This window comes from Pongo abelii, chromosome 7 (genome assembly GCF_028885655.2).
Source record: "Pongo abelii isolate AG06213 chromosome 7, NHGRI_mPonAbe1-v2.0_pri, whole genome shotgun sequence".
Taxonomy (NCBI): domain Eukaryota; kingdom Metazoa; phylum Chordata; class Mammalia; order Primates; family Hominidae; genus Pongo; species Pongo abelii.
Genome location: NC_071992.2, coordinates 142905309 through 142930241, shown reverse-complemented (window position 1 = coordinate 142930241; position 24933 = coordinate 142905309). Strand labels below are relative to the sequence as shown.

General features: G+C 47.0%; 1 protein-coding gene and 1 long non-coding RNA gene across 5 annotated transcripts in view; one reads left to right on the top strand and one right to left on the bottom strand.

The window, feature by feature from the left end:
• LOC129047538 (uncharacterized) overlaps positions 1-18800 on the bottom strand; it is a 165002-nt gene extending 146202 nt beyond the window's left edge. For all 3 annotated transcript variants that reach the window (XR_008509284.2, XR_010141300.1, XR_008509283.2), the window contains exon 1: positions 18281-18800. This is a non-coding gene — a long non-coding RNA (uncharacterized LOC129047538). The remainder of the gene's footprint in view (positions 1-18280) is intronic.
• Positions 18801-18820: 20 nt separating this feature from the next.
• Positions 18821-23778, top strand: LRATD2 (LRAT domain containing 2). Of its 2 annotated transcripts, XR_002916062.3 has the most exons (2): positions 18821-19945; positions 22707-23778. XR_002916062.3 is itself a non-coding variant. In XM_002819422.5 (1 exon), the coding sequence occupies exon 1, from the start codon at positions 18821-18823 to the stop codon at positions 19751-19753; it is 933 nt and encodes a 310-aa protein (XP_002819468.1). In that variant the 3' UTR covers positions 19754-23778. The 2 variants fall into 2 exon arrangements, 1 of the variants encoding a protein (XP_002819468.1); XM_002819422.5 differs by having other exon boundaries at positions 18821-23778.
• The last annotated feature ends 1155 nt before the right edge of the window (positions 23779-24933 follow it).

Below are 24933 nucleotides of genomic sequence, written 5' to 3'. Positions count from 1 at the left end.
CTACTCGGGTGACTGTTCACTTTTGTTTGCTGCCTTTTCCTGGCTTTGGGCTCACAATATTGTCTGTCTCACTAGAGGACACACTGGTTTTCATCTGTGGAGACCGTGGAAGAAAGGAGAGAGCAGCCAGAATCACTGCAGCCACAGAAATACCACCACCCAGGTATGTGTCTCTCTCCCAGCTGACCTGCAACGGTTCCATCTTCCAAAATGGCCCAATGAGCCAGGGAACCTCTGTCCTAGACAGCCTGGAAAACCAGAATGTATCACCTTTCAGGGCCTCTTGTAGACTCACCCCATTCAGGATGATTAGCACAAATAGATGATCCCAAGTGGGGTAAGAAACCTGTCCAAGTGAGTTTTAAATGGCATCAGTAGCCCCAATGCCAAATGACGGGGTTTAGGCAGGGGAAAGGGAAACCTTTAACTAACAGATAATTTAACCACCAAAGTAAACATCATTGGCCTGGATGCCTAGGTCTCAAAGACAAGGGTGGCTTAAGGATAACAATTAAAAAAAAAAAATCATTAACAACAACAATAGCAATTGAGCCACTACTATGTGCTGGCCCCATAAGAGCAGTCTCAACTGGCTTCAGCCCTCCAGGTCCATTACCTGAAAAGCTCATAATAGCCCAGAGAGGTGAGTGCTGATAAAACTAGGGACTGGGTCGGGCGTGGTGGCTCATACCTGTATTCCCAACATTTTGGGACGCTGAGGCAGGCGGATCACTTGAGGTCAGGAGTTCAAGACCAGCCTGGCCAACATGGTGAAACCCCCTCTCTATTAAAAATACAAAAATTAGCCGTGCATGCCTATGATCCCATCTACTTGGGAGGCTGAGGCAGGAGAACCGTTTGAACCTGGGAGGTGGAGGTTGCAGCGAGCCAAGATTGTGCCACTGCATTCCATCCTGGGCAACAGAGTGAAACTATGTCAAAAAATAAATAAAATAAAATAAATAGAGACTGAAGCACAGAGAGGCCAAGTGATTTGCCTGAGGTCACACAGAAACAAGAGAAAGATCAGGATTAAAATAGGTTGTCTAACATCAGAGTCTATGCTCTAAATTATTGCTTTTTAAGCACTGACACACACAACAAAAATCACCTGGAGGCCTTCTTAAAATGCAGATTCTGTTTTAATGGGTTGTTGGTAGGGCCTGATATCCTGCATTTTCTACACACTTCCAGGTGAGGCTCATGCTGCCAATTAGAGGGCCACACTTGGAGAAGCAACACCCAGTCCGACTCAGTGCTAGAAAATGGAATAGTAGGCCGGGCACGGTGGCTCACGCCTATAATCCCGGCACTTTGGGAGGCCGAGTGGGTGAATCACCTGAGGTCAGGAGTTCAAGACCAGCCTGGGCAACATAGTGAAACCTCATCTCTACTAAAAATACAAAAAATTAGCCAGGCGTGGTAGCAGGTGCCTGTAGTCCCAGCTACATGGGAAGCTGAAGCAAGAGAATTGCTTGAACCTGAGAGGCAGAGGTTGCAGTGAGCTGAGATCGCACCACTGAACTCCAGCCTGGGCATCAAAGCAAGACTCCATCTCACAAAGAAAAAAGAAAATGGAATAGGAGCACCTCTGTCAATCCACCAACTGTTTGTTACCTGTCTACCTGTCTACATTGAAAGAATAAAAGAAATTGGGAGTGAGCCTCTAGAAATCTTGTAACAATGTGGCAATTATTTTGTGCCTGTTAAATCTAGAAAACAGTTACAACAAACAACTGAGGCTTTGTCTTAGTCCATTCCGGTTGCTCTAACAAAACATAAAATGGGTGGCTCATAAAAAACAAAAATTTGGTGGCTCATGCCTGTAATCCCAGCACTTTGGGAGGCTGAGGTGGGCAGATCACTTGAGGTTAAGAGGCACGAGAATTGCTTGAACCTGGGAGGCCAAGTTGCAGTGAGCTGAAATCCCACCACTGCACTGTAGCCTGGGTACAAGACTTCCTTTCAAAAAAATAAAAAAATAAAAACCCAGAAATTTATTTCTTACAGTTCTAGGGGCTGGGAAGTCCAAGATCAAGATGCCAGCAGATTCACTGTCTGCTAAGGACCCACTTCCTGATTTATAGATGGTGGCCTCTCACCCTGTCTTTATATGGTGGATGGTGCAAGGGAGCAATCTCGCTGAACCCTCTTTTGGAAGGGCACTAATCCCCCTCATAAAGACTCCACCCTCATGATCTGATTACCCCACCCACCCCAGGCCCTGCTTCCTAACACTGTCACATTGGAGATCAGGTTTCAACATACAAATTTTGGTGCAACATACAAAATTTGGTGGCTCATGCCTGTAATCCCAGTACTTTGGGAAGCTGAGGTGGGCAGGTCACACTCAGCTCATAGCAAGCATGAATGTCATTTTATTATTTTTTTTTACTTCATTCCTTTAGTAATTTATGGTATTTTACAAATATATCAGTTTACAAAATATTGGACATTATTAATAAATCAAACAAATAAAATGAACAGCCCTTACTCTTTCCCACAGATAATTTGGAAATCACTTCTCTAAAACCACTACACCATACTTGCTCCCTAACTGAAGGGAAGTCCAGGGCCATCAAGATGCACACACACATATGCATGTGTGTGTCCCACTCAATTCCCATTTCCTATAGGTTGCATTTCCTCATGATTTTAGCAGTGCCCCTGTATATCCAGCCCCATCAGATGAAGACTGCCATTGCCCAAACCCCTCAAGCTATGTGAATTTTTATTTGTCACTTTCTAGCTTCAGAATCTCTTGGCCAAGTCATTCAACCTTTTGCAGATTCCATTTCCTCCTCTGTAGAATGAAGGTAAAGCCCACCGACCCCGTGCCACTCACTGTGTGGCAACTCAAATGTAATGACTTAAGCCTGCAAAGCACTTAGCACAACACCCAGAACAAGCACTAGCAATCAATAAACGGCAGACACAATTATCATGAGGAAAAAACACTGCAATAAAGAAATTCAGGCCAGGCACGGTGGCTCATGCCTGTAATCCCAGCACTTTGGGAGGCCGAGGTGGGCGGATCACCTGAGGTCAGGAGTTCAAGACCAGCCTGACCAACACGGTGAAACTCCGTCTCTACCAAAAATACAAGAATTAGCCGGGCATGTTGGCGCATGCCTGTAATCCCAGCTACTCAGGAGGCTGAGGCAGGAGAATCTCTTGAACCCAGGGGGCGGAGGTTGCAGTGAGCCAAGATCGTGCCACTGCATTCCAGCCTGGGTGACAGAGCGAGACTCTGTCTCAAAAAAAAAGAAAACCATATTAGTCATCCATCAACTCCATCAGCATTTTCGAGAAGAAGCTCCCGACTCTCTGCTAGGCACTAGGAAGGCAAAGGGCTGTGTTTCTCTCAACAAAATTAGACAAATTTCCTCTTCAGCTCAGAATGGTTACAGCCCAACTTCTCACCAAAGTCTAAAACTGGAGTTAAATTTTAATCCTAACTGATAGGCAGAGTAATGCCCCATGGCACTGCAAGATGCCCGATCACCAAGCAAAAATTTAATTATTTTCATCCTGCTCCAGAAACTTAGAAAGGGGGGTGAACTAACACAGTTGAGAAAGATTTTCAATATCCAGGGATACAAAAAGGCAGGTTTTATTTAACCTTCGGTTAAACAGAAATCCAGTTACTAGAGACCTTGCAGGTGGAGTATTCCTAGTGAATGGCTGTTAGGGTTTGCCGGTGAGTCATTTACATAATGACTCAGGGGGCTGGCGGCCCTGGGGCTTGAGGATAATCGAAGGAAAAGGGCAGAGGATGGCTTTGGGAAATGTTGTTCTAGTCCCTGAGGATTTGGGCAGAAATCTGTTAATCACTAGGGGAGAGAAATTTGCCTGGTAGGAATGGGAATATTTTTTACCTTGCCAAACTCACAGACCTCTTCACGCCCAGGTTGGCGTTGTGTTTACGTGCCTGCAGGGGTGTAGGGATATGGAAGGGAACACTGAAATTTGATTTATTTATCTTTGTCGGTATGCCCCCAATGCTTTAATGGCTGAGACCCTCCCATGGAAATAAATTCATTTGTCAAATTAGTCAGGGTTCCCAGATTATTCTCTCTCCACCCTCGCGCTGGACTATCCCTATAAAAAAAATTCTGGTTCCTTTCCCCAGTGGAGCCATCTTCTATCAATCTGTTCCTGAAATCTGTCTGGATATGCTGAAATCTAAACAACCCATCTGAAACCCTGGGGCTAGCTGCTCTGGGTGAAGCATACTCCAGTGAGACGAGGAGGAAGAGGAAAAATAAACACTTGATCAATGGGTGCATTTGCCTCACCAAGAAGCTCCTTCCTGTTGTGGTTTGTGATATCCCTGGGACAACCGTGGCCAGAGGGTGAAGGCGCCATATGCAATGGGCTTGAGTTCAGACCTGCCTGGGTCCGTGCCCTGTTGGTTGGCTGATATGTGGGCTCTGGATGGGGACAAGTCCCTCCTGGTGTTTCACTTTCCCCAGCTATAAAATGGGTACGAGCAGAATAACAAAACCTGCCCTGTGAGGTTTATGGAGGATGAACCAGGTAATACAGTATGTGCCCCAGAATGAATCTTACTACTTTCTCAGAAACAAGGCTTCATCTTTTTGCTGGCTTATGGCTATGCAGAGTGGTGACAGCTACTCTGATTTGCAAAAGCTGAGTAAATATAGCTTTTATACTTATACTTTTGGCTCAGGCTCTAAATAGCCCTTGTCTGGCATTTCCAAATACTTTTTGTGCCCTTAAGACAAAAGCCTCATTCTATGCCCTCATTAATCCATTACCTCAAAAATGCTTCCTGAACACCTATTAAGTGCTAGTCAGAGTGACAGGCTGTGAGTCTCTACAGGGCAGCAACTGAGCAGAGGTACTCAAGGCAGGTGTTCACTAAGGATTCCTAGAGCTGGGTTGCTAGGCTCAGCTGAGCAGCGGAGTACAGTGAAACACACAGGGCTGCAACCACAGAGCCTAGGGCAGGGCTCTCACCTTAGAGCAAAGGTAAGTCCTCGCCATATGAAGCAAGAACTTCACCCTTCACCCATACAATCCAGCCAGATCTTTCATTCAGCAAACAGGCAGTTAATGCCCTGTGCAACCAGCCTTAGTAACATCCTTTCTTGAAGTTTGCTCTTTTTAACAGGCTCTTACAAATGTTTAACTTTGTAAAGTTTTTTGTTTGTTTTGTGTGTGTGTGTTTCTCCTCCTTAACCCACACTTTACCCTGTCAACTTCCTCCTGGCTCCAGTTAACTCATTCGCTTTGCAAACCTGAGTACATACTTGAAATTCAAAATCACTTCTTGGCCAGGCGCCTGTAATCCCAGCACTTTGAGAGCCTGAGGCAGGCGGATCACTTGAGGTCAGGAGTTCGAGACCAGCCTGGCCAACATGGTAAAACCCCATCTCTACCAAACAATACAAAAATTAGCCGGGCATGATGGTGGGCACCTGTAATCCCAGCTACTTGGGAGGCTGAGGTGGGAGAATCACTTGAGCCTGGGAGGTGGAGGTTGCAGTGAGCCCAGATCACGCCACTGCACTCCAGCCTGGGTGACGGAGTGAGAACTTGTCTCAAAAAAAAAAATCACTCTTTGAAGGAGTGGTTCTCTTAACTCCCCTCCTCCAGAATATGAATTTCTGACTCCTCCAAAGAGAGATCCAGTTACTCCAGAGGTAATTGTTAGGCATGTACCATAAGGAGGCCACTGCACTGGAGAATGGGGGAGTTATATTGGCACAATAAATCCTAGGCTCCTAGCAAGATAGGCAATGACGACCAAATGAGCAAACGAAATCACTCTTGTGATCAGTGTTACGCAGCAGACAAAAATGGCTGAGAATGAGTGAGTGGGGTGACCAGCTAGTTAGCAAAGGCCCCTTCATGAACTTAATTTGAAGCATAAAGAACTCAAAATATTTAGCTTTGAGAAGAGAGAGATGAAGAGCATGCCAGGTCCAGGGGGGTGGTCATGTCACAGGCTGAGGTTATCATGAGCTTGGTATAGGCAGGAAGCCAAGGACCGGTGTGGCTCAGTGGGTAACTGGGAGGCTGGCAACGGATGAGGCTGGAAGGATGGTGAAGAGTCAGGCTCATGAATGGACATGGAGCTGCAAGGTGACGGCTTCATCATCCACTGATGGGTCAAAGAGGCATGTGGAATATGACGACAAAGAAACTCAGCCATAGTGGTTGATGTCCAGGCCAGATAGGTGGCCGGGGTTACACCCACTCCATGGCGCTGCCTGAGTCTAACTCTTGGCTCCGCAAATCACTAGCTGCGTGGCCATGGGCAAGATGCTTAAGCTTCTTATGTCTCTCTTTTCTCATCTGTGAAATGAGGATAATGATCATAATGCCTACCTCACAGGTGAGGGTTACATGAATGAATGCATGTAAAGCTCTTAGAAAGGTACTGGATACACTAAGCATTCAACAAATGTTAGCTGCTTCTATTTATTAGAATTTGTGAATTCTCTATCATCTGAGGTGTAATCCTCAAGCTCCCAGACTCAAAAACCCAGCTGTCAACTCATGGAAAGTAGAGAGTCACATGTACCCAGCCCACAGAGTCAGATACATAAAACCAGACTGCCAGTCTACTGATTAACACAAAGAAATGGAGTTATCAGGTTAATTTGTATTCCCGCTAAGAATATCCATACAGGCAGCCAGATGCCCTTCAAGAGGTTGCTCAGTTGTCAGGAAGAAGAACATGCTCGATAATGTTAATGGTGGGTGTCCAGTCAGCTTCATTCAACTTCATTATATACTGGGAATTTCTTCTTCACAGACCCAACTCTCGAATTAATGTAGGGGACTATCTGCTTTACTTAGAAAGCACTGAAGAGCCAGGCGCGGTGGCTCATGCCTGTAATCCTAGCACTTTGGGAGGCTGAGGCAGGTGCATCGCCTAAGCTGAGACCACCCTGGGCAACATGGTGAAACCCTGTCTCTACTAAAATACAAAAAATTAACTGGGTGTGGTGGCGCGCGCCTGTAGTCCCAGCTACTCAGGAGGCTGAAGCACAAGAATCTCTTGAGTCCCAGAGGCAGAGGTTGCAGTGAGCCAAGATAGCGCCACTGCACCCTAGCTTGGGCTACAGAGTGAGCCTCCGTCTCAAAAAAAAAAAAAAAAGGAAAGCATGGAAGACACATTACCCCTGGAGGCCACTTCCACCATCTTTTTGCTTCTCTTGGAGACTGTTTTTTGGAAAGAGACATTCATTCTTTAGGTATTGTTATGGACAGAATGTTTGTGTCCCCTCGAAATTCACATGTTGAAATTCTAACCTCCAATGTGTTGCTGTGGACAGCTGATCTGATACCTCGGTTCTTGTCTTCTTCTTCTTCTTCTTTTATCTTTCTTTTTTTTTTTCTTTTTTTTTCTTTTGATGGAGTTTTGCTCTTTTGCCCAGGGTAGAGTGAAGTGGCGCGATCTCGGTTGAGCTCACTGAAATCTCCACAGCTCTCCCACACCAGCCCCACCCTGCCACCAGGGTTCAAGCGATTCTCCTGCCTCAGCCTCCTGAGTATCTGGGATTACAGGCGCACGCCACCACACCTGGCTAATTTTTGTATCTTTAGTAGAAACGGGGTTTCACCACGTTGGCTAGGTTGGTCTCAGACCTCAGGTGATCCACCCCCGGCCAGCCTCCCAAAGTGCTGGGATTACAGGCGTGAGCCACTGTAACTGGCTGGTTCTTGTCTTCTTAGTTTAAAATAACTTAAATAAGAGACACACAGCAAAGGAGGTACAGCACAGAGTAATGTATTCAAAAGAATATTTTGAAAGTTAGGTGCAGAGGCCGGGCGCGGTGGCTCATGCCTGTAATCCCAGCACTTTGGGAGGCCAAGGAGGGCGGATCACCTGAGGTCAGGAGTTCATGACCAGCCTGGCCAACATGGTGAAACCCTGTCTCTACTAAAAATACAAAAATTAGCCAGGCATGGGGGCGGGTGCCTGTAATCCCAGCTACTTGGGAGGCTGAGGCAGGAGAATTGCTTGAACCTGGGAAGCAGAGGTTGCAGTGAGCCGAGACCATGTCATTGCACCACCGCACTTCAGCCTGGGCAACAAGAGTGAAACTCCATCAAAAAAAAAAAAAAAAGAAAGAAAGAAAGACAGACAGAGAGAGAGAGAGAGGGAGGGAGGGAGGGAAGGAGGGGAGGGGAGGAAGGGAGGGAGGGAGAGAGGAAGGAAGGAAAGAAAGAAGGAAGGAAGGAAGGAATGAAGGAAGGAAGGAAGTTAAGTGCAGAATAGATAGTACACCCTGAAAGATAGAGGATTCAGGGTGGGCTGATTGTAAGTATGAGACAGCAAAGACTGGCACTAGGGAGACTCCCTTTATGGGAGTCTTACACAATTATAAAGAGATGGAAAGAGGTGTTACTAGTAAGCATGTTCTGGATGGTCTTCTGGGTGCTCACGTGCAATAGCTGTTCATGCTTGCTTCTATACCACATGTCTCGTTAGCATCTTAAATCTCCACCCAAGGGTGTGTTTTTACTATTATAATGAGCAAAGGGTCAGTTTGAGGACAGTTAAAGTCAAAATGCACATGCTATCTAGAAGGGAAAGTTCCTACTGGAAGATAGCTTTGCTGGAATGTGCCCAACTACAATGTGAATGCTGAGGCCTATTGTGTTGACTGTAGGGTCACCACAGTTGCTGCGTCTGGAGAACATTGACTACCTATCCTGCCTCATTGGTATTAGGAGGTGAGGCCTCTAGGAGGTTAGTAGGTCATGACGGTGGAGCTCCTATGAGTGAGATAAGTGCCTTTATAAAAGGGACCCCAGCGAGCTCTCTTGCCCTCTATCTGCCATGACAGGATGCAACCAGAAGATGGCAGTCTGCAACTCATTAGGATCTAACCATGCTGACACCTTGATCTCAGACTTGGAGTTTCCAGAATTGTGAGAACTAAATTTCTCATATTTATAAGCCACCCAGTCTATTGCACTATGTTATAATGGCACAAACTAAGATAGGCATGTTAATGCCTTTGAGAGTTATTGATGTATTCTACGTATCTTTGATCTTATTCTTACAGAAAAGACAAGGTCATGGCATCCTTGCCCTCAAGAGTCAAAGAGGTAATATTCTTGAAGATAGAGATGCAGGATGGAGTGGAAATTGCTAGAAGTCAGCTGCCCATTAAAAATATAATGCAAGCCCAAATGCAAACCACATACATAATCTAAATTTTTATAGTGGCCACATTTTTAAAAAGTAAAAAGAAACAAGTGATTTAATTTTAATAACATATTCCACTTAACCAAATAGATTCAAAATTTTGTCATTTCAACATGTAATCAATATTTTAAAATTGGTAAGATATTTTACTTTTTTGTATTGTCTTGGAAGTTGGTATACATTTTGCATTTATGACATATTTCAGTTCAGACTAGTTACATTGCAGATGCTCAATAGCCATATGTGACCAGTGGCTGCCATGTTGAGCTACAGAGCTGTTATTTCCTGGTGAACTTGGCTGTGTTTCCTGGGCCCAATTTCTTAACCTCTCTGAAATTCAACTGCCTAGTCTACAGTGCCTGGCACATCATAGGCATTTAGTAATTTAGAATTAATTTTCTCATCTGTAAATTAAGAATAATCCTATACCATTAAGATTGTTGTGAGCATAAATAGAGGTGGCTCATAAAAAGCCCTTTTATTTATTCATTTAACCATAGCTTATTGAACCTAGCACGTGTCAACCACTGTGCTAGGAGCTCAGGATGCCTCCAGTGAACAAACAAAATCTCTGACTTCATAGAGCTTATAGTCTAACTAGGAGAGACAATAAACAAAAATAATTTAGCAAATTATACAGAATACTAAAAGGTGATAAGGGAGTGGAATAAGGGATAGATAATAGAGTAGAAAAGGGGATAAGGAGCACGTATGGGAGAACGCTTAGAATTTTAAATAGGGGTTTCAGGGAAGACACCAAGGTGCTAGTATCTGAGTCAAGACTTAAAGGAATGGCTGGGCGCGGTAGCTCACACCTGTAATCCTAGCACTTTGGGAGGCCGAGGTGGGTGGATCACTTGAGGTCAGGAGTTTGAGACCAGCCTGGCCAACGTGGCAAAACCCTGTCTCTACTAAAAATACATGAATTAGCCAGGTGGGCACCTATAATCCTAGCTACTCAGGAGGCTGAGGCAGGAGAATCACTTGAACCTGGGAGGTGGAGGTTGCAGTGAGCCGAGATTGTGCCACTGCACTCCAGCCTGGGCGACAGAGCAAGACCCTGTCTCAAAAAAAAAAAAAAAAAAAAAAAAAGACTTAAAGGAGCACTCTATGAAGATATTGGGGAAGAACTTGGTGAGGAGGGGAAGTACTCCAAGCAGAAGGAAAAAAGGAACAGCCATGGGGGAGAAATAATAAGGGGCTAGTATGTCTGGAGGTGTAAATGATGAGGTGTCAGAGAGGTTATGGGGGAGTGGGGTCTTAGGAGCTATTGTAGGAAGTTGGCCCTTCTGCAAGGAAGATGGGGAGCCATGGTAGGGTTTTGAGCAGAGTGACCTAGCTTGGCTCTCGGTCTCACAGGATCCCTGGGGCTACTGTGTTGAGAATAAACTTTAGTGGAGTGAGTAACCCACAGAGATCCCTTCGCCCCAGGACAGATAGGAATTAACCAACTGGATTTGTTGAGCCCTATGTCCTAAATGCTGGGTGGGTGGTCCCCCCCCCACCCATTTGTCCTGCAGAAAGCCACGCTGAAGAAATGCTGTCTTCCTCTCTCATGTCTGAACGCTTCTTCCCTGGAAGCATGAAGAATGCCCAAGGAAAGAAAAGGAGGTCAGGTTTGCTCTGCCAAAGCCGCTCTCATTATTGACAGCCCTGTCTCCTCTCCGAATATCTCATCCTCTTCTTCTTGCACAAGAAGTGCAAAATAAGACTCTTAGAATTTAGATTATATTTTGAAATCCCCACATTTGGATTTGCAGATATGCCAATATTTGGATTTGTCAAGCTGTAATTTAAGCTGGTCTCTCCCCTGGAACTGCCTGGTGAAATGCATCTTTCATGAGGTTTCTGCAGGAGCCCAGCTACAAGCTCAGACTCCCAAGCACAAATCAAACTCTGGTTCAACATAAACAATATGATGTCAGGGCCTCCTAAAACAGCAGGCCTCCAGCAGGGACTGGCTTCGATGTCTCCCCACCCATGTACCCTCTTCCAGGAAAAGATTAAAAGCTTCCTCACAGACAATTTAGCTGCAGGATTAATGCATGGAGAGCTGGTTTGGGGTGGGCTGCAGCCTCAGACCCTTTCTCAGGGTACCTGCTTTTCACCCCTACCCACAGGGTAAACTAGCTCTTGCCCAGTCAGCTTCAGAATCTGCTCTGTTGATCTAAGCAAATAAAATGCAGAAGCCAAGGAAAAGGATGTCATTCCACAGCCTCTGGGCTTCCTTCCTTCATCTGAAGGTCACGTAATAATTCAGCCAAAATGTAAAACTCTTTATGCAGGACTTAAAGTCAAAGGCAGGCAGGCTGGGAGGGCTAAGGAAAGCAGTTACAGGCCAGCAGCTCTCAAAGGTGAGACGGGCCCAGGCCTCACCTATTGTGAAGGGTCTGATTTTAAAATAAAAATGAATGCCAAAAGCAGGCTATAATATGCATTGTCCCTTTTATTGGCTGGCCCTGTCTATGCAGCTGCTGCTGTATGTATAACCTCGCCTGGCAACGGGGGCTCGTTGTAAGAGTGGGGACTGGACTAAAACATCAATTTGTCTTTGCTCTCCTCCCCCTTCCCTGCTCTATCCTAGCAATATCCCCAGCTTCACCCACGTGACAGCCCTTGGCTTAGGGAGGGCAATGACCAAGACAGGGAGGCACCCGAGCAGGGTGGCCAGCTGTCCTAGTTTGCCTCGAATGTGTTGGGCCTTTCAGTGTTGAAACCAGGAAAGTCCTTGGCCAACTAAGTATGCTGGTCACTCAGACCTGTCAGTTTCTGGCTGAGCAAACAAACATATATGCTGGTGTTCCCTGAGCCTGCTTGACAGTGTGAAAAACAGACTTGGAAGCAGCCAGGTTTGGATTCGAATCCAGCCTCTCCCCTTGCAGTAGGCAAGTTTCATATTGACCTCCCTGGGCCTTTGTATTCTTATTTGGGAAATGTCAACCACAGGACTGATAGGGAGATTTTGTAAGAGGATGCCCACAATAAATGGTTACCTTTTTATTCCCCATTACAAAATCTTATCTAGGCCAAGTGTGGTGGCTCAGGCCTGTAATCCCAGCACTTTGGGAGGCCCCGGCAGGCAGATCATGAGGTCAAGAGTTTGAGACCAGCCTGGCCAACATGGTGAAACACCATCTCTACTAAAAATACAAAAATTAGCCAGGTGTGGTGGCGCACGCCTGTAGTCACAGCTACTCGGGAGGCTGAGGCAGGAGAATCACTTGACTTGGGAAGTGGAGGTTGCAGTGAACTGAGATCGCGCCACTGCACTCCAGCCTGGGTGACAAAATGAGACTCTGTCTCAAAAAAAAAAAAAAAAAAAAATCATTGTCTTCATTTTAAAATCATTATCACGGAGTGTCAATAATGCCTGGCATCTACATAGCCTTTAGGATTTACAAGGTGCTTCCATATAGAGAGTTTCATCTGAGGATTCACAAGTGAGGCAAACAGTATCATCAGCCTCCCTTGAGAGTTTGGAAAATGAAGCCCGGAGTGGAGAAGAGACATCTCGGAGATTACGCAGTTGGCAAACAGGATTAGCCCAGGTCACCTGGCTCCATTTGCTATTGCTTACCTCCAAAAGTCACAACAAAACCCCCGCAGTGAATAAGAGGTGCAGGTAAGTCTAAGGATTTCCCACTGTAAGGAAGGGTGGAGGGAGCTGTTTCCCAGCAAACTCACTCAGCTCTTTGCTGCTGCCATGAGCCTGGGGCCCAGCCTAGGGAACAGGCAGAGTTCCAGATTGCCTAATTAGATAAATTCTGCCCTCGTGCTCCTGTTTTGTACTTCTTGGAGCAAGCCATTTAAACTGAGATCTCTACCACACCTGCAGAGTCAGGGCCGACGCCTTGTCAGGTAGAAACGTCAATTCTCAATTATTCCCCCACTGGTCCAGACAGGAGTACCGTGAGAGTGACTAACTGGCATTCAACACAACTTGTTTTTATTGAGTGCCTCCTCCGAAGAGGTGTGTGGGATGTGACACTCAGGTCACTGTTGGGGGAATGAAGCTGCAGTATGGCTGAGAATTCAAATCCAACTAATATTTCTTTATCGAACTGCTGCTCTTGGGGAAGGCATTTTCCCAGCCTGCCCTTTGCTTTCCTCCAGCCTCCATCTGCTTGGGATGCCTTTCCTCCCACAGCCCAGGCCTCTGTGGGACCTGCTTCCTTTCTAGCTCCTGCAGTCCATTTCCTGTAGGGCAGCTGCCTGGACGCCCTTAAATCCAAATGCTCGCCCACCTCTCTACCTGCGTCTCCTATCATAGCTATACTCACTCACTGTACTCTGGTCACAACTGTAGTCTTTCCTTTTTCCTAAACATTTCCAGTCTTTTCCTCCTCTAACCTTTGCTCTTGGTCTTCCCTCTGGAGGTAATATCAAGGCTGGCTCCTCATCCTTCAAGTCTCTGCTCATTTCTATTTCCTCAGGAGCCCTTCCCTGACCATCTTAACCCAAGTAGGCCACCCCCATCACCCCCTCCTTACTGACAGCTATTCAATCCCATTTCCCTATTTTACCCTCTTCATAGCCCTGCTCTCTCTCTCTCAGATATTTCCATTGATTCATTTACTTATTTATTATTTGCCTCCTCCCATCAACGTAAACGCCATAAGAGCAGGGACGTTGTTTGCTACATCCACAACTGTATCCTTGGAGTCTGGTAAACCCAGACACTCAAATATGTGTTAAATATTGTAGAATCTGTTGGACTCTATTTAAAACAAAGAAGTTAAAAGCATGGGCCTGGCCGGGCACAGTGGCTCACGCCTCTAATCCCAGCACTTTGGGAGGCCAAAGTGGGCAGATCACCTGAGGTCAGGAGTTCAAAACCATCCTGGCCAACATGGCAAAACCCCATCTCTACTAAACTTATAAAAAAATTAGCCCAGCGTGGTGGCAGGCACCTGTAGTCGCAGCTACTCGGGAGGCTGAGGCATGAGAATCGCTTGAACCCGGGAGGCGGAGGTCGCAGGGAGCCAAGATCACACCGTTGCACTCCAGCCTGGGAGACAGAGTGAGACTCCATCTCAAACAAACAAACAAACAAACAAAACAAAAAGCACGGGCCTGGAAGTAAAGTGGGCTTGTATGATCTTTCCACCTACCAGCTGGGAGAAACCATGGCCTCTCTAACCTTTCTTCTCCTTTATAAAAGAATCAAGAGCTCACTCCATGGGAGTTATTATTAATTTTAGAGTTGTGTTTCCCCTGTGAGCCCAAGACCCTGTTGGCAGGCACTTGGTCATTAATCTCTGTATCCACTATGCCCTGAAACATCACCTTACTGCCCCAGCATCCTCTATTTCTTATTACAGGACATGTCACAGTGTCCTAAAGAGTCTATTTATTTCTCTGTCTCCTCCAATATGGTGACTACCTGGGGACACGAACATGTAAGAAACCTAGCACAGTGCCCATTGTAGAATTGGATGCACAGTGATTAAGACTAGCAGGCACCCAGTATGTCTTCATGAAATGTATTTTGGACTAAGTCCTCTTTAGAAAAGACATGAATAGCCGGGCGCGGTGGCTCACACCTGTAATCCCAGCACTTTGGGAGGCCGAGGCTGGTGGATCACGAGGTCAGGAGATCGAGACCATCCTGGCTAACACAGTGAAACCCCGTCTCTACTAAAAATACAAAAAATTAGCCAGGCGTTGTGGTGGGCGCCTGTAGTCCCAGCTACTTGGGAGGCTGAGGCAGGAGACTGGCATGAACCTGGGACGTGGAGCTTGCAGTGAGCCAAGATCGCGCCACTGCACTCCAGCCAGGGCGACAGAGTGAGACTCCATCTCAAAAAAAAAAAAAAAAAGAAAAAGAAAAAAATAAAAAAGACATGAATAAATATATTAATTAGAATATGAATTTTAATACATGAATTAGAGAATAATACCAGATAGCATATGATCAAGTGCTGAGTTACACATATTCAGGTAATAAAATGTGTAGTACAGATATTGGATGGCAAAGGTGGCCAACAGAGAGTTTCCTGGACTAGGCAAGGGACCTAGGTAGGTGAGGTGTCGGGGACGGGGACTGGATCCAACTGGAGAATATATTTCATCTGCAAGGCAACTACCACTTCTCTCCAGCAATTTGTTGCCATCCTGGAACACAGGTCTGATTGTCTCATATCTCTATTTTATTTTATTTAGAGACAGAGTCTCACTGTCGCCCAGACTGGAGTACAGTGGCATGATCTCGGCTCACTGCAACCTCTGCCTCCCGGGTTCAAGCAATTCTCCTGCCTCAGCCTCCCTAACAGCTGGAATTACAGGCACGCCCCACCACGCCCAGCTACTATTTTGTATTTGTAGTAGAGACAGGGTTTCACCATGTTGGCCAGGCTGGTCTTGAACTCCTGACCTCAAGTGATCCACCCACCTTGGCCTCCCAAAGTGCTGAAATTACAGGCATGAGCCACCACGCCCAGCCAAGTCTCATATCTTTAGATTTTTCAAATGAAACTGGGAATATGAATTTTTTAATATCTCCCAAGTTTTCAAATTGTTGACAACAAGCTTACATTTATTAAACAACTATTCAAAATGAGCAAAGCATGTTTGAGAGCCATGTTGTAATCTCTGACCAAGTGTTCTAGGTGACAAGACGGATGTTGAACCCTCAACAGGCATCCATGGAAGGATCTACACTAGAGGCCAGCTATCAAAAGGCAACATTTCTTCACTCATTTACTCACTTACTGCCCCATAAGCAATTCTTGACCTATGGCCAAATTTTCCCCTAAGACATCCATCAAGCATTTATTGAGTACCCACTCAGTGCTAGGCATTTAGATATAAAATGGATCAGGGCTTGTTCCCTCTGAGACTTTATAGTTGGTCAGTTCAAGATATGTTGTTGAGCCACTATTGTGCACCTGAGAACAGCTCATCAAGACAAAAGGAGACACACCTAGACAGCTAGGCATTGCTTCCTCACCCACCAGATCTCTGACCTAGAGTGCTGGTAGCAAATTGTCATACTACTGTGTCCTCTCAGTTCAGTTCTCCCATTCCCAGCCATCCCAGTAGCACCTAGGAGCAAAGTGGCCTCCCAAATCAGACCGTAGCAGAGTTCTCCCAATCTGATGAACATAGGATGACCAGTCATGATCTCTGTAAGCCTAACTCTTGTCTACAATATGGTGATCATATGATGGCGACAAATATCACTCAGGTAACAGCAGCCCCCTACACCATTTGCTATCAAAAGGACTGGGGTGTGGTGGACTCATTCAGTCACATGTGCCTGAGGCCAGCCAGTCTGAAATTATTGAAATAGAATTGCACAGCACACAGTAGCCTCATGTTGATCTAACTTATACTGTGATCTCAGACTTGCTGAAGGACTAATTTCTATCAGAGGCCTGCCAATATTGATTGTTTGGACTCAAAATTACATAAGTAGATTGATTTTTATTTTTTTCTCCTAAACTAGAAAGGATCACAGTAGTGCTAGTATATTCCTGTTTCCACTGGCTGGTTATACATGCTGGAAAAAATTAGTCAAAAGAAAGCAATGGAAGACAGAATACAGGTCTTGAATTGCATTCTTAAGTTCCCCACGAATAAGTTTGGGTGCTTGCAGTAGTGCCTAAACTTGTTTATTGTAAACAGAGCTGTTAATCCTCCACCCTCACCGGACCCATTATTTTAAAAAAATAAACAACAACAACAACAAAAAACACTTTGGTAGCCTACATTTTGGTAAAAGAAACGAAACCAGTGGAGAGGTGGAAGTGTCCTTTTGTGGTGGAGGTTAGTAGGCATTACTGGTCTCCTGTCACTTCCCTAAGTCAACAGGAAGGAAATATATCCACTGGGGCCTCTGCTAATTTGTTTCTAATTTAAGGACAATTAGGCAATTCCTACATCCCCTAACCCCCTACCCCCCCCCCCAAAAAAAAGCAGTCAGAGCTGCACGCTTCTCTCACTATCCAACGAACTAGTACCTCTCTGGAAATAACGGAGGTTATGAACTTTGTACTAACTTCCAGGGGTATCTAATAAACAGAGCGGTGGTCTTGGGACCCAGTCAGTGAATAAGTCTTCGTTCTGTTTTATACTGTTTCTTTTCTGTGATTTTCTTTTCTACCCCAAAGTTTCCCACTACTAACTCTGAAACACCTCTAGGATGACGCACTCTTCGAGCTGTCCTGGTGAAGAATCCTTTCTTGTGACCTTTAGGGCAAGAAATATGTTCCAGGAAAGAAAAGAAACGACTGTTCCTCCGTCTCCAGGTACTCTGGGAAAAAACAGGTGAAAGGGAAAAGGCGCAAATACCAAACTCTCCTTCCCTGTCTCATTTCCACACTGGCAAGTTGTGTTTGCCGCCTAACTTCTCTTGGAAAGCAAGCGGAGCTCACAGCGCCAGCCCCAGGCGGCGGGAGGATTATTTACAGGGGGATTTAAACCCGCTCCGGCGCGGGGGCGTGGCCGGGCGGAGCCCCGAGGCCCGAGTGGGCGGGGTGGGGGCGGGGATCCCGGCGGCTCGGCGCAATGTGAAAAAGACCCGAGCTCGGGGAGTGAGCGCCTGTCTCTTTAAATGCCACGGGCTGCGCTCCCGCCCGGGAGCCCGGAGCCGGATCTACAATCCCGTCCCTCTAGCTCCGGTGCTTGTTGCTCGCCCGGGCCGAGCGGGAGCTGTTGCCGCCAAGCTGCGAGGCTGCCGTCTTCTCCTCCTCGCGCCCCACCTCCCCCGAGAGCTGGCTGAGGAGGGGCAGCCGCCCCAGCTGGCGGGAGGAGGCGCGGTGTGAACAGGGATTGCCCCCCGCCTTCAAGTATCGGGGCGCTACGCAGCCGCGGGAGAAAGACATGCCCCCAGTCTGCCCGCTGCGCTGCCCTCTGCCCAGCCTCGCTGCCGCCCGCGCCGGGAGAGGAGGGACTGCGGAGCCTTCACCTTCAAACTCGCTCTAGAAGTCTCGGGGCGCGGCAGGGAGCCTTTCCCCAGGCCCCACAGCCTCCACCTCTCCGCGGGTGAGTTTGCGCAGGTAACCCGAGCCTGAGGGCGGGCGCGGGGGAAGGGCGGGCGAGCCGGGAGGTGGTAGCGCTGCAGGTAAGCCAGGTAGGGTGACTCACCTGCCCAGGTCGCGCTCTGAGATCCTCGCTTGTTCCTCTTGGGGATGGATGCGTTGGTGGGGAGGAGGCGTCCCGGGGCTAGTTAGGGCCCGAGGGTGGGAGGGGAAGTTAGCAGAGGAGGGGGGATTGGCGTAAAGTTTCTCTTTCCTTCCCTCTTCCTGCCCAAGCTTGGCAGGTAGGGCGCAGGCGGAAGCAGTAGAAGCTGCTGATGCAATGGGCTTTTGCCAGGGCCAGGCGAAGGGCTGGGGACAGGGAGAACTGGAGTTGCCCAGTCTCCTGTGACCATGACCTTACAGGTGGAGAAACAAGGGAAAGCTCGCTACACCCGAGACTCCCCCTAAAGTGGCTCTAGGTGCTGAGCCCCCACCGATTCTTTTTCGGAACAAAACCGCCCTTTTCACGGAGGGGCTCCTACATGGCTTTCTTGCCTTCCTCTCCCAACAGGTGGCCTCAGCCCCTGTCCGGGGACTTGTGCAAATGACCCTAGAGTTGGTTTCGCTTTCTCCCCTCGCGGCGGTGTGAACGAGTGTCCGCAGCGTGATGGGCAACCAGGTGGAGAAATTGACCCACCTAAGTTACAAGGAAGTTCCCACGGCAGACCCGACTGGCGTGGACCGGGACGACGGGCCCCGCATTGGGGTCTCCTACATTTTCTCCAATGACGATGAGGACGTGGAGCCGCAGCCGCCGCCTCAGGGGCCAGATGGCGGCGGCTTGCCCGACGGTGGGGACGGGCCGCCGCCGCCCCAGCCGCAGCCCTACGATCCGCGTCTGCACGAGGTGGAATGCTCCGTGTTCTACCGGGACGAATGCATCTACCAGAAGAGCTTCGCGCCGGGCTCGGCGGCGCTGAGTACCTACACACCCGAGAACCTGCTCAACAAGTGCAAGCCGGGCGATCTGGTGGAGTTCGTGTCGCAGGCTCAGTACCCGCACTGGGCCGTATATGTGGGTAACTTCCAGGTGGTGCACCTGCACCGGCTGGAGGTGATTAATAGCTTCCTGACTGACGCCAGCCAGGGCCGTCGCGGCCGCGTGGTCAACGATCTGTACCGCTACAAGCCGCTAAGTCCCAGCGCCGTGGTGCGCAACGCGCTGGCGCACGTGGGCGCCAAAGAGCGCGAGCTGAGCTGGCGCAACTCGGAGAGTTTCGCCGCCTGGTGCCGCTACGGCAAGCGCGAGTTCAAGATCGGCGGCGAGCTGCGCATCGGCAAGCAGCCCTACCGGCTGCAGATTCAGCTGTCGGCGCAGCGCAGCCACACGCTCGAGTTCCAGAGTCTAGAGGACCTGATCATGGAGAAGCGACGCAACGACCAGATCGGGCGCGCGGCGGTGCTGCAGGAGCTCGCCACGCACCTGCACCCGGCGGAGCCGGAGGAGGGCGACAACAACGTGGCGCGGACTACGCCGCCTCCCGGGCGCCCCCCTGCGCCCAGCTCCGAGGAGGAGGACCGAGAGGCAGTGGCACACTGATGGGCAAGCTGAGCGCAGAGCCGCGAAGGGGAACTGGTTGCAGTAGCAGCCGCTGCCCCCTTTCTCCCTCTCTTCCTCCCTCTTTTGCCACCGTCTGGGCCCCATCTGGGATTCCTGGGCCCTTTGGAAAAGAGTTGGTGAAATGCGCAGCCGGCTGTGGACGAGGGAGGAGGAAGGGGACAGAGGGAGCAGGTAGGAAACACTTTAGTTGGGGGTTGGGGGCGTCTCCCTCTGGCCACCTGTCTGTCTTCCTCTCCGCGGTGGGGCAAACTGTGGACTTGCCTGGCACTTAAACCTTGGGAGATCTGGGTTTATAATCGGCCATTCTTAAGCACGTGGAGTTGGGGGAAAGTTCGGAGTACCCATTACTGCCGTTGCTTCCTATCCTGGGTTTGGAAGAATCCTGGTGCAAAGGCCAGAGTGGGTTTGTGGAGTCGCCACCGCGGGACCAGCACGAAAGCTGTTTGTCTGCTTTGGCGGAGCTGAGCTGTGTATGGGATCCGGGAGGCTGGGGTGATTTATTTTATGGGATTCCTGGAGCGCAGGGCTGGTGAATCCATGACAAGGTCTGGGAGCAGCAGACCAAAACCACAGCAGACTCCTATTAAGTGTAACAAATAGTTAAGCAAACTCGGGCTACAAACAAAGACTTTGCTACCTCCCTCCTCCACAACCCCCAAGTAATTAGTCTTCTGGAGCTGGCTCTTAGCTGAGGCTCCTGCTACCTCCTGCTCCACCCGCCCCTTCCTAGGTTACAAGTAAATCATTGTCAAGGGCCAGCCAGGGGAAGGTTTCAATTAAGGTTCTGTTCTGCTGCCTTTGTTTCTCCCCTGCTGTTGTAGGCACTTACAGCTGCGTTGTTATGAAAGGAGGGAATAGCCCTTTGTGTCTTTGATCTAATTAAACCTGCTCGGCTGTGTTCATCCGCAGGGCAGGTCACAGATAGGGTTGGCTGTGCCACTCCATAAAGTATCTATTGTGGAAGCAGCCATAAAGGGCTGCTGTGGCAGGAATTGGTTAATTTCTCCTTCCACTTCCCTTCCTGAATAGTGAAGGGAGCCCTTTTAAAACAAGGCTTTGGTGGTAATCCTGTGATTTTTTTTTCTTCCCCCATCCCCTCACTGGCCCATCGCTCTCACCCTCACTTTTGTTCTGCTGGTGGGTAAAATCTTAGGCTGAACAGATATTTCAATGGTAAGATACTTATTTTGCTATCCACACTTGATGCAATTTAATTCAAGGTGCAAAGTCTTGTACTGCAGCAGTCTCCTTGTTTCTTGGAGAACACCTCCTTCAGAGCCCTTTGTTAAATAAGAGGGGTGAAGTTAATCATAGATGCCACCTGGTTAGCACCGAATCTGACTTTGGTGACAGTCCTAAAGCACAGTTGGTGATTGTGAGATCTGTTAGCGGCAGGCTGAGCAGATACTCCTTGGTTTTGCTTGGTATGAGATACTACTGTTTGCTTAGTATGAGATTTTTTCCAGCCTCTCTCTTAAACTCCTGTGACATCTTCAATGATATGTGCCCTCAGTTGCAGCATAGCTTCTCTGCTGCCTATTGCCATTGCTGTCTCAAAAGTTGAGTGAATTTTGAGGCGTCTTTTTTGTTTTCCTCTCATGGGAGTCATAAACTACTGTGTACAAGTCATTTTGTGATATGATTCTTAACAGTTGGAATAGAACCATAGTTTGGTACAGCCATGGCTATCGTCAGGTCTGTTGCCTGGAGATCTCTAAGTTAAGGCAACAAGACTTAAAGAATTTTCTAGTACACTTGTTTCACACATGGACGTTGAGGCCATAGTCTTTAAAAGCTTGGACCTTTGTAGCACCTCAACATGAAAGGGCATTAGCTATGTTTCCTGTTTTTACAGTGATCACCAAACAGATCTTGCCACTTTGATTGTTAAAAATGAACCACATTCTAGCCCTGGTCTGGGACTTTGGAGGGAGATGAATTTCTTGTTGGAAATGTAAATCTAGTGTCCATATTTGATACTCTCACAGCTTTGTGTTTATTCTCTTTGCTCGTGGAATAGCAGAACAAGATAAACATGGGTTAAGACATTTAGGAGAACCTGCTATATCTAACCCAGCTGGATTTTCTTTCATGCTTAACACAGTAGTGAAAATAGAAGGTAGGCTGGGCACAGTGGCTCATGCCTATAATCCCAGCACTTTGGGAGGTTGAGGCAGGTAGATCACCTGAAGTTAGGAGTTCGAGACCAGCCTGGCCAACATGGCGAAACCCTGTCTCTACCACAAATACAGAAAATTAGCTGGGCGTGGTGGCCCGCACCTGTAATCCCTGCTCCTTGGGAGCCTGAGGCAGAAGAATTGCTTGAACCTGGGAGGCAGAGGTTGCAGTGAGCCGAGATCGCACCACTGCACTCCAGCCTGGGCAGCAGAGCAAGTAGTAATAACCACCGTGTAGACAAGTGGGAGGGAAGAATAGAACGGCACTGTCCAGCTCTGGGCTAGCCAGATCATTTTTCAACTCCCCCACCCGTCTCCTTGCTCTGTCCCAGAATGGAAAGTGATGTATGGTCAGTCACGCTGAAGTATAGCAGCGACTGTGTTGAGAGAGAGCAGTGACTCTCTCTTCTAGAAAAGAGGTTTTCAATAACAGGGTTTGGAAATGAACTAGAATAGGAAATAGATCTTTTCAGATGCTACTTTCCCATGTAATACAAGCGTTTCTTCGGGGTACCAGAGATGTGAAATATGTGACACTTAAGAACAGTGATTTTTATTGGGAATTTTCTTAGGGTTATTACACTTAAAGCAACAACCAACTAGTAACAGCTCCAGGAAAGGGGAATGAATCAACTCTTGGTTCTTTCCTCAAGACAGCAGTGTTGTGGATAAGTGAGTTTTTAATGCCCTGGCAATGGCTACATTTGACACTTTAGAAAAAATAAACATATTTAATAATTTTTGTTTCTCCTTAGGAATAAGACTGTAGAACTGTTTTGTACTGTGAATTACGGATGCTCTTTGAAGGAAAGAAATATCGATTCCGATTCTAATGTTCTTCAGAAGTTCTGGCAGGGATAAGCAGGACATCGACTGGAACGTATGCTAAATGAAAGCAGACAAATTTATATTTTCTTACCTGAGCAAATATTTTATTGAAACTGCTTATGTATGTCAAAGGAGCCCACAACTTCAGCTACACAACTTTTTATATTGAAAGAACTCATACTTTTTGTAGCTTTTATTTCACATTTAATTTAAAATGACTTTTAGCACTAAAATGCCTAGAAGATTTTACTCCAGACCTATAAGGAAATGTTTAGTTTTTATGAAAAATGACAAGTCGATGGTTAAACTTCTCATGTCTTTGGTGCTTTGGCCATAATAGCACTGGACAACACCACGACCACATGGAAACATATTTTTGGAAGCAAAACTTTAATTTTATATAACGTATGCTATGGAGAGCTAAGAAAATTTAAGGACTACTTGTTTTCTATTTTTTTTTCTTAATAAAATGGAATCCACTGTGTTGAAGACTCTTGATATCATGTGCTTGTCTAACCATTTTCTGTTTTATAAATTAGAATAAAATATAGTTGTGATCATGGTCATCAAATGGATTTGTTTGGAAAGCTACATCTTATTTGTGAAATGTTTTTTAAATCAGAGTAACTATAAACTGATTCAGCTTTTTGTTAAGTTGTATCGTTCTTGGCTATAATACTTGTGACTCATGAAGAATTATGTTGACAAACAGGATAAATTCCACATGATTTTATTTCCCAGTGAGTTGTATAAACTTTATTTTTGTTGAAGGTTGTATGTTAAATCAATGTTACATTCTTATATCACTTCTTGAGAAGGAAGTTCCGATTTGAAATTGTATCATTTCCTTCAAAATGAAGGGCAGTGCTTAGTTAAATAAAAGATTGATGATATCTTTTAAGCCATTTCCTCTTCACTATGTCTTATTAAAATAAAACCTGTCAAGTTCTTTTGAAAAAATGCTATGAGGGTTTCCAATAAACCATCTATTAGAGTTCACTGGATTTATTTATTTTTTTCCACTTGAATACCTTTTTTCTGACATTTTTGGTCCAAATTCAAGCTACTCAGTTTCCTCTAATTTCTCTGAGAATATTAGCATGCATCACCTTTGTATTGCACAGTAAACATTTTGTTGAATTCCTTTAGTGACTGAAAACCCTGCATCTACTTTGTGAAAATCACTTATCGCTGAACTATCAGTGTTCATGAAAAATGTCTTATGAACATAAATTTTCAATACATAGTGATTTTTCAGAATCCATGCAAAAATTGCTGGAAACCGCACTCATTATTGGAGTCTACACTGAGGAGTCTGTTTAGTAGCCCACCGGGAATCTGTGTTGCATCTTAAGTGGCTTCAGAGTTCCAGATGAAGGGAACGTATTTGCCACATAATTACAGAAAATGGGTGAACATAGGGGCACGGCACTGTTGGCATAAGGGATGCAGGTGCCAGTGTTTGGTAAGAGAACAGATGTGGCATCAGAATGGTGTGTGGGATGCCACTGGGTGCACTCCCTAGGCCAGCGCCTGAAGCCACCACCACAATCCCCTAAGGTTCAAATGCCTGGGCTTTTAAACAGGCTCCATGGCCGGGCGCGGTGGCTCACGCCTGTAATCCCAGCACTTTGGGAGGCTGAGATGGGCGGATCACAAGGTCAGGAGATCGAGACCATCCTGGCTAACACGGTGAAACCCCGTCTCTACTAAAAATACAAAAAATTAGCCAGGCGTGGTGGCGGTTGCCTGTAGTCCCAGCTCCTCGGGAGGCTGAGGCAGGAGAATGGCGTGAACCCGGGAGGCGGAGCTTGCAGCGAGCCGAGATCGCGCCACTGCACTCCAGCCTGGGCGACAAAGCGAGACTCCGTCTCAAAAAACAAAACAAAAAACAGCCTCCTGTGAGAATTTTTAATAGGAAGAAAGTTGAATGAAGGTTATAGGGAGCCCAAGCAGCAATGAGGCCATTTATCCCTAAAGCGGAAGTCTAATGTATCATGGCTCTCAGCTCTCATTGATGAGAAAGCAGGGGAAGGGGTGCTTAGTACACAATGTGCATTTATTCTTGGGTGATTTTGATGGAGGCTGTGGTTCCTATTTCTCCTAAGTGGACTGAGCTCGCTTAATGTAGGAAAATGACATGTTTGCGACTTC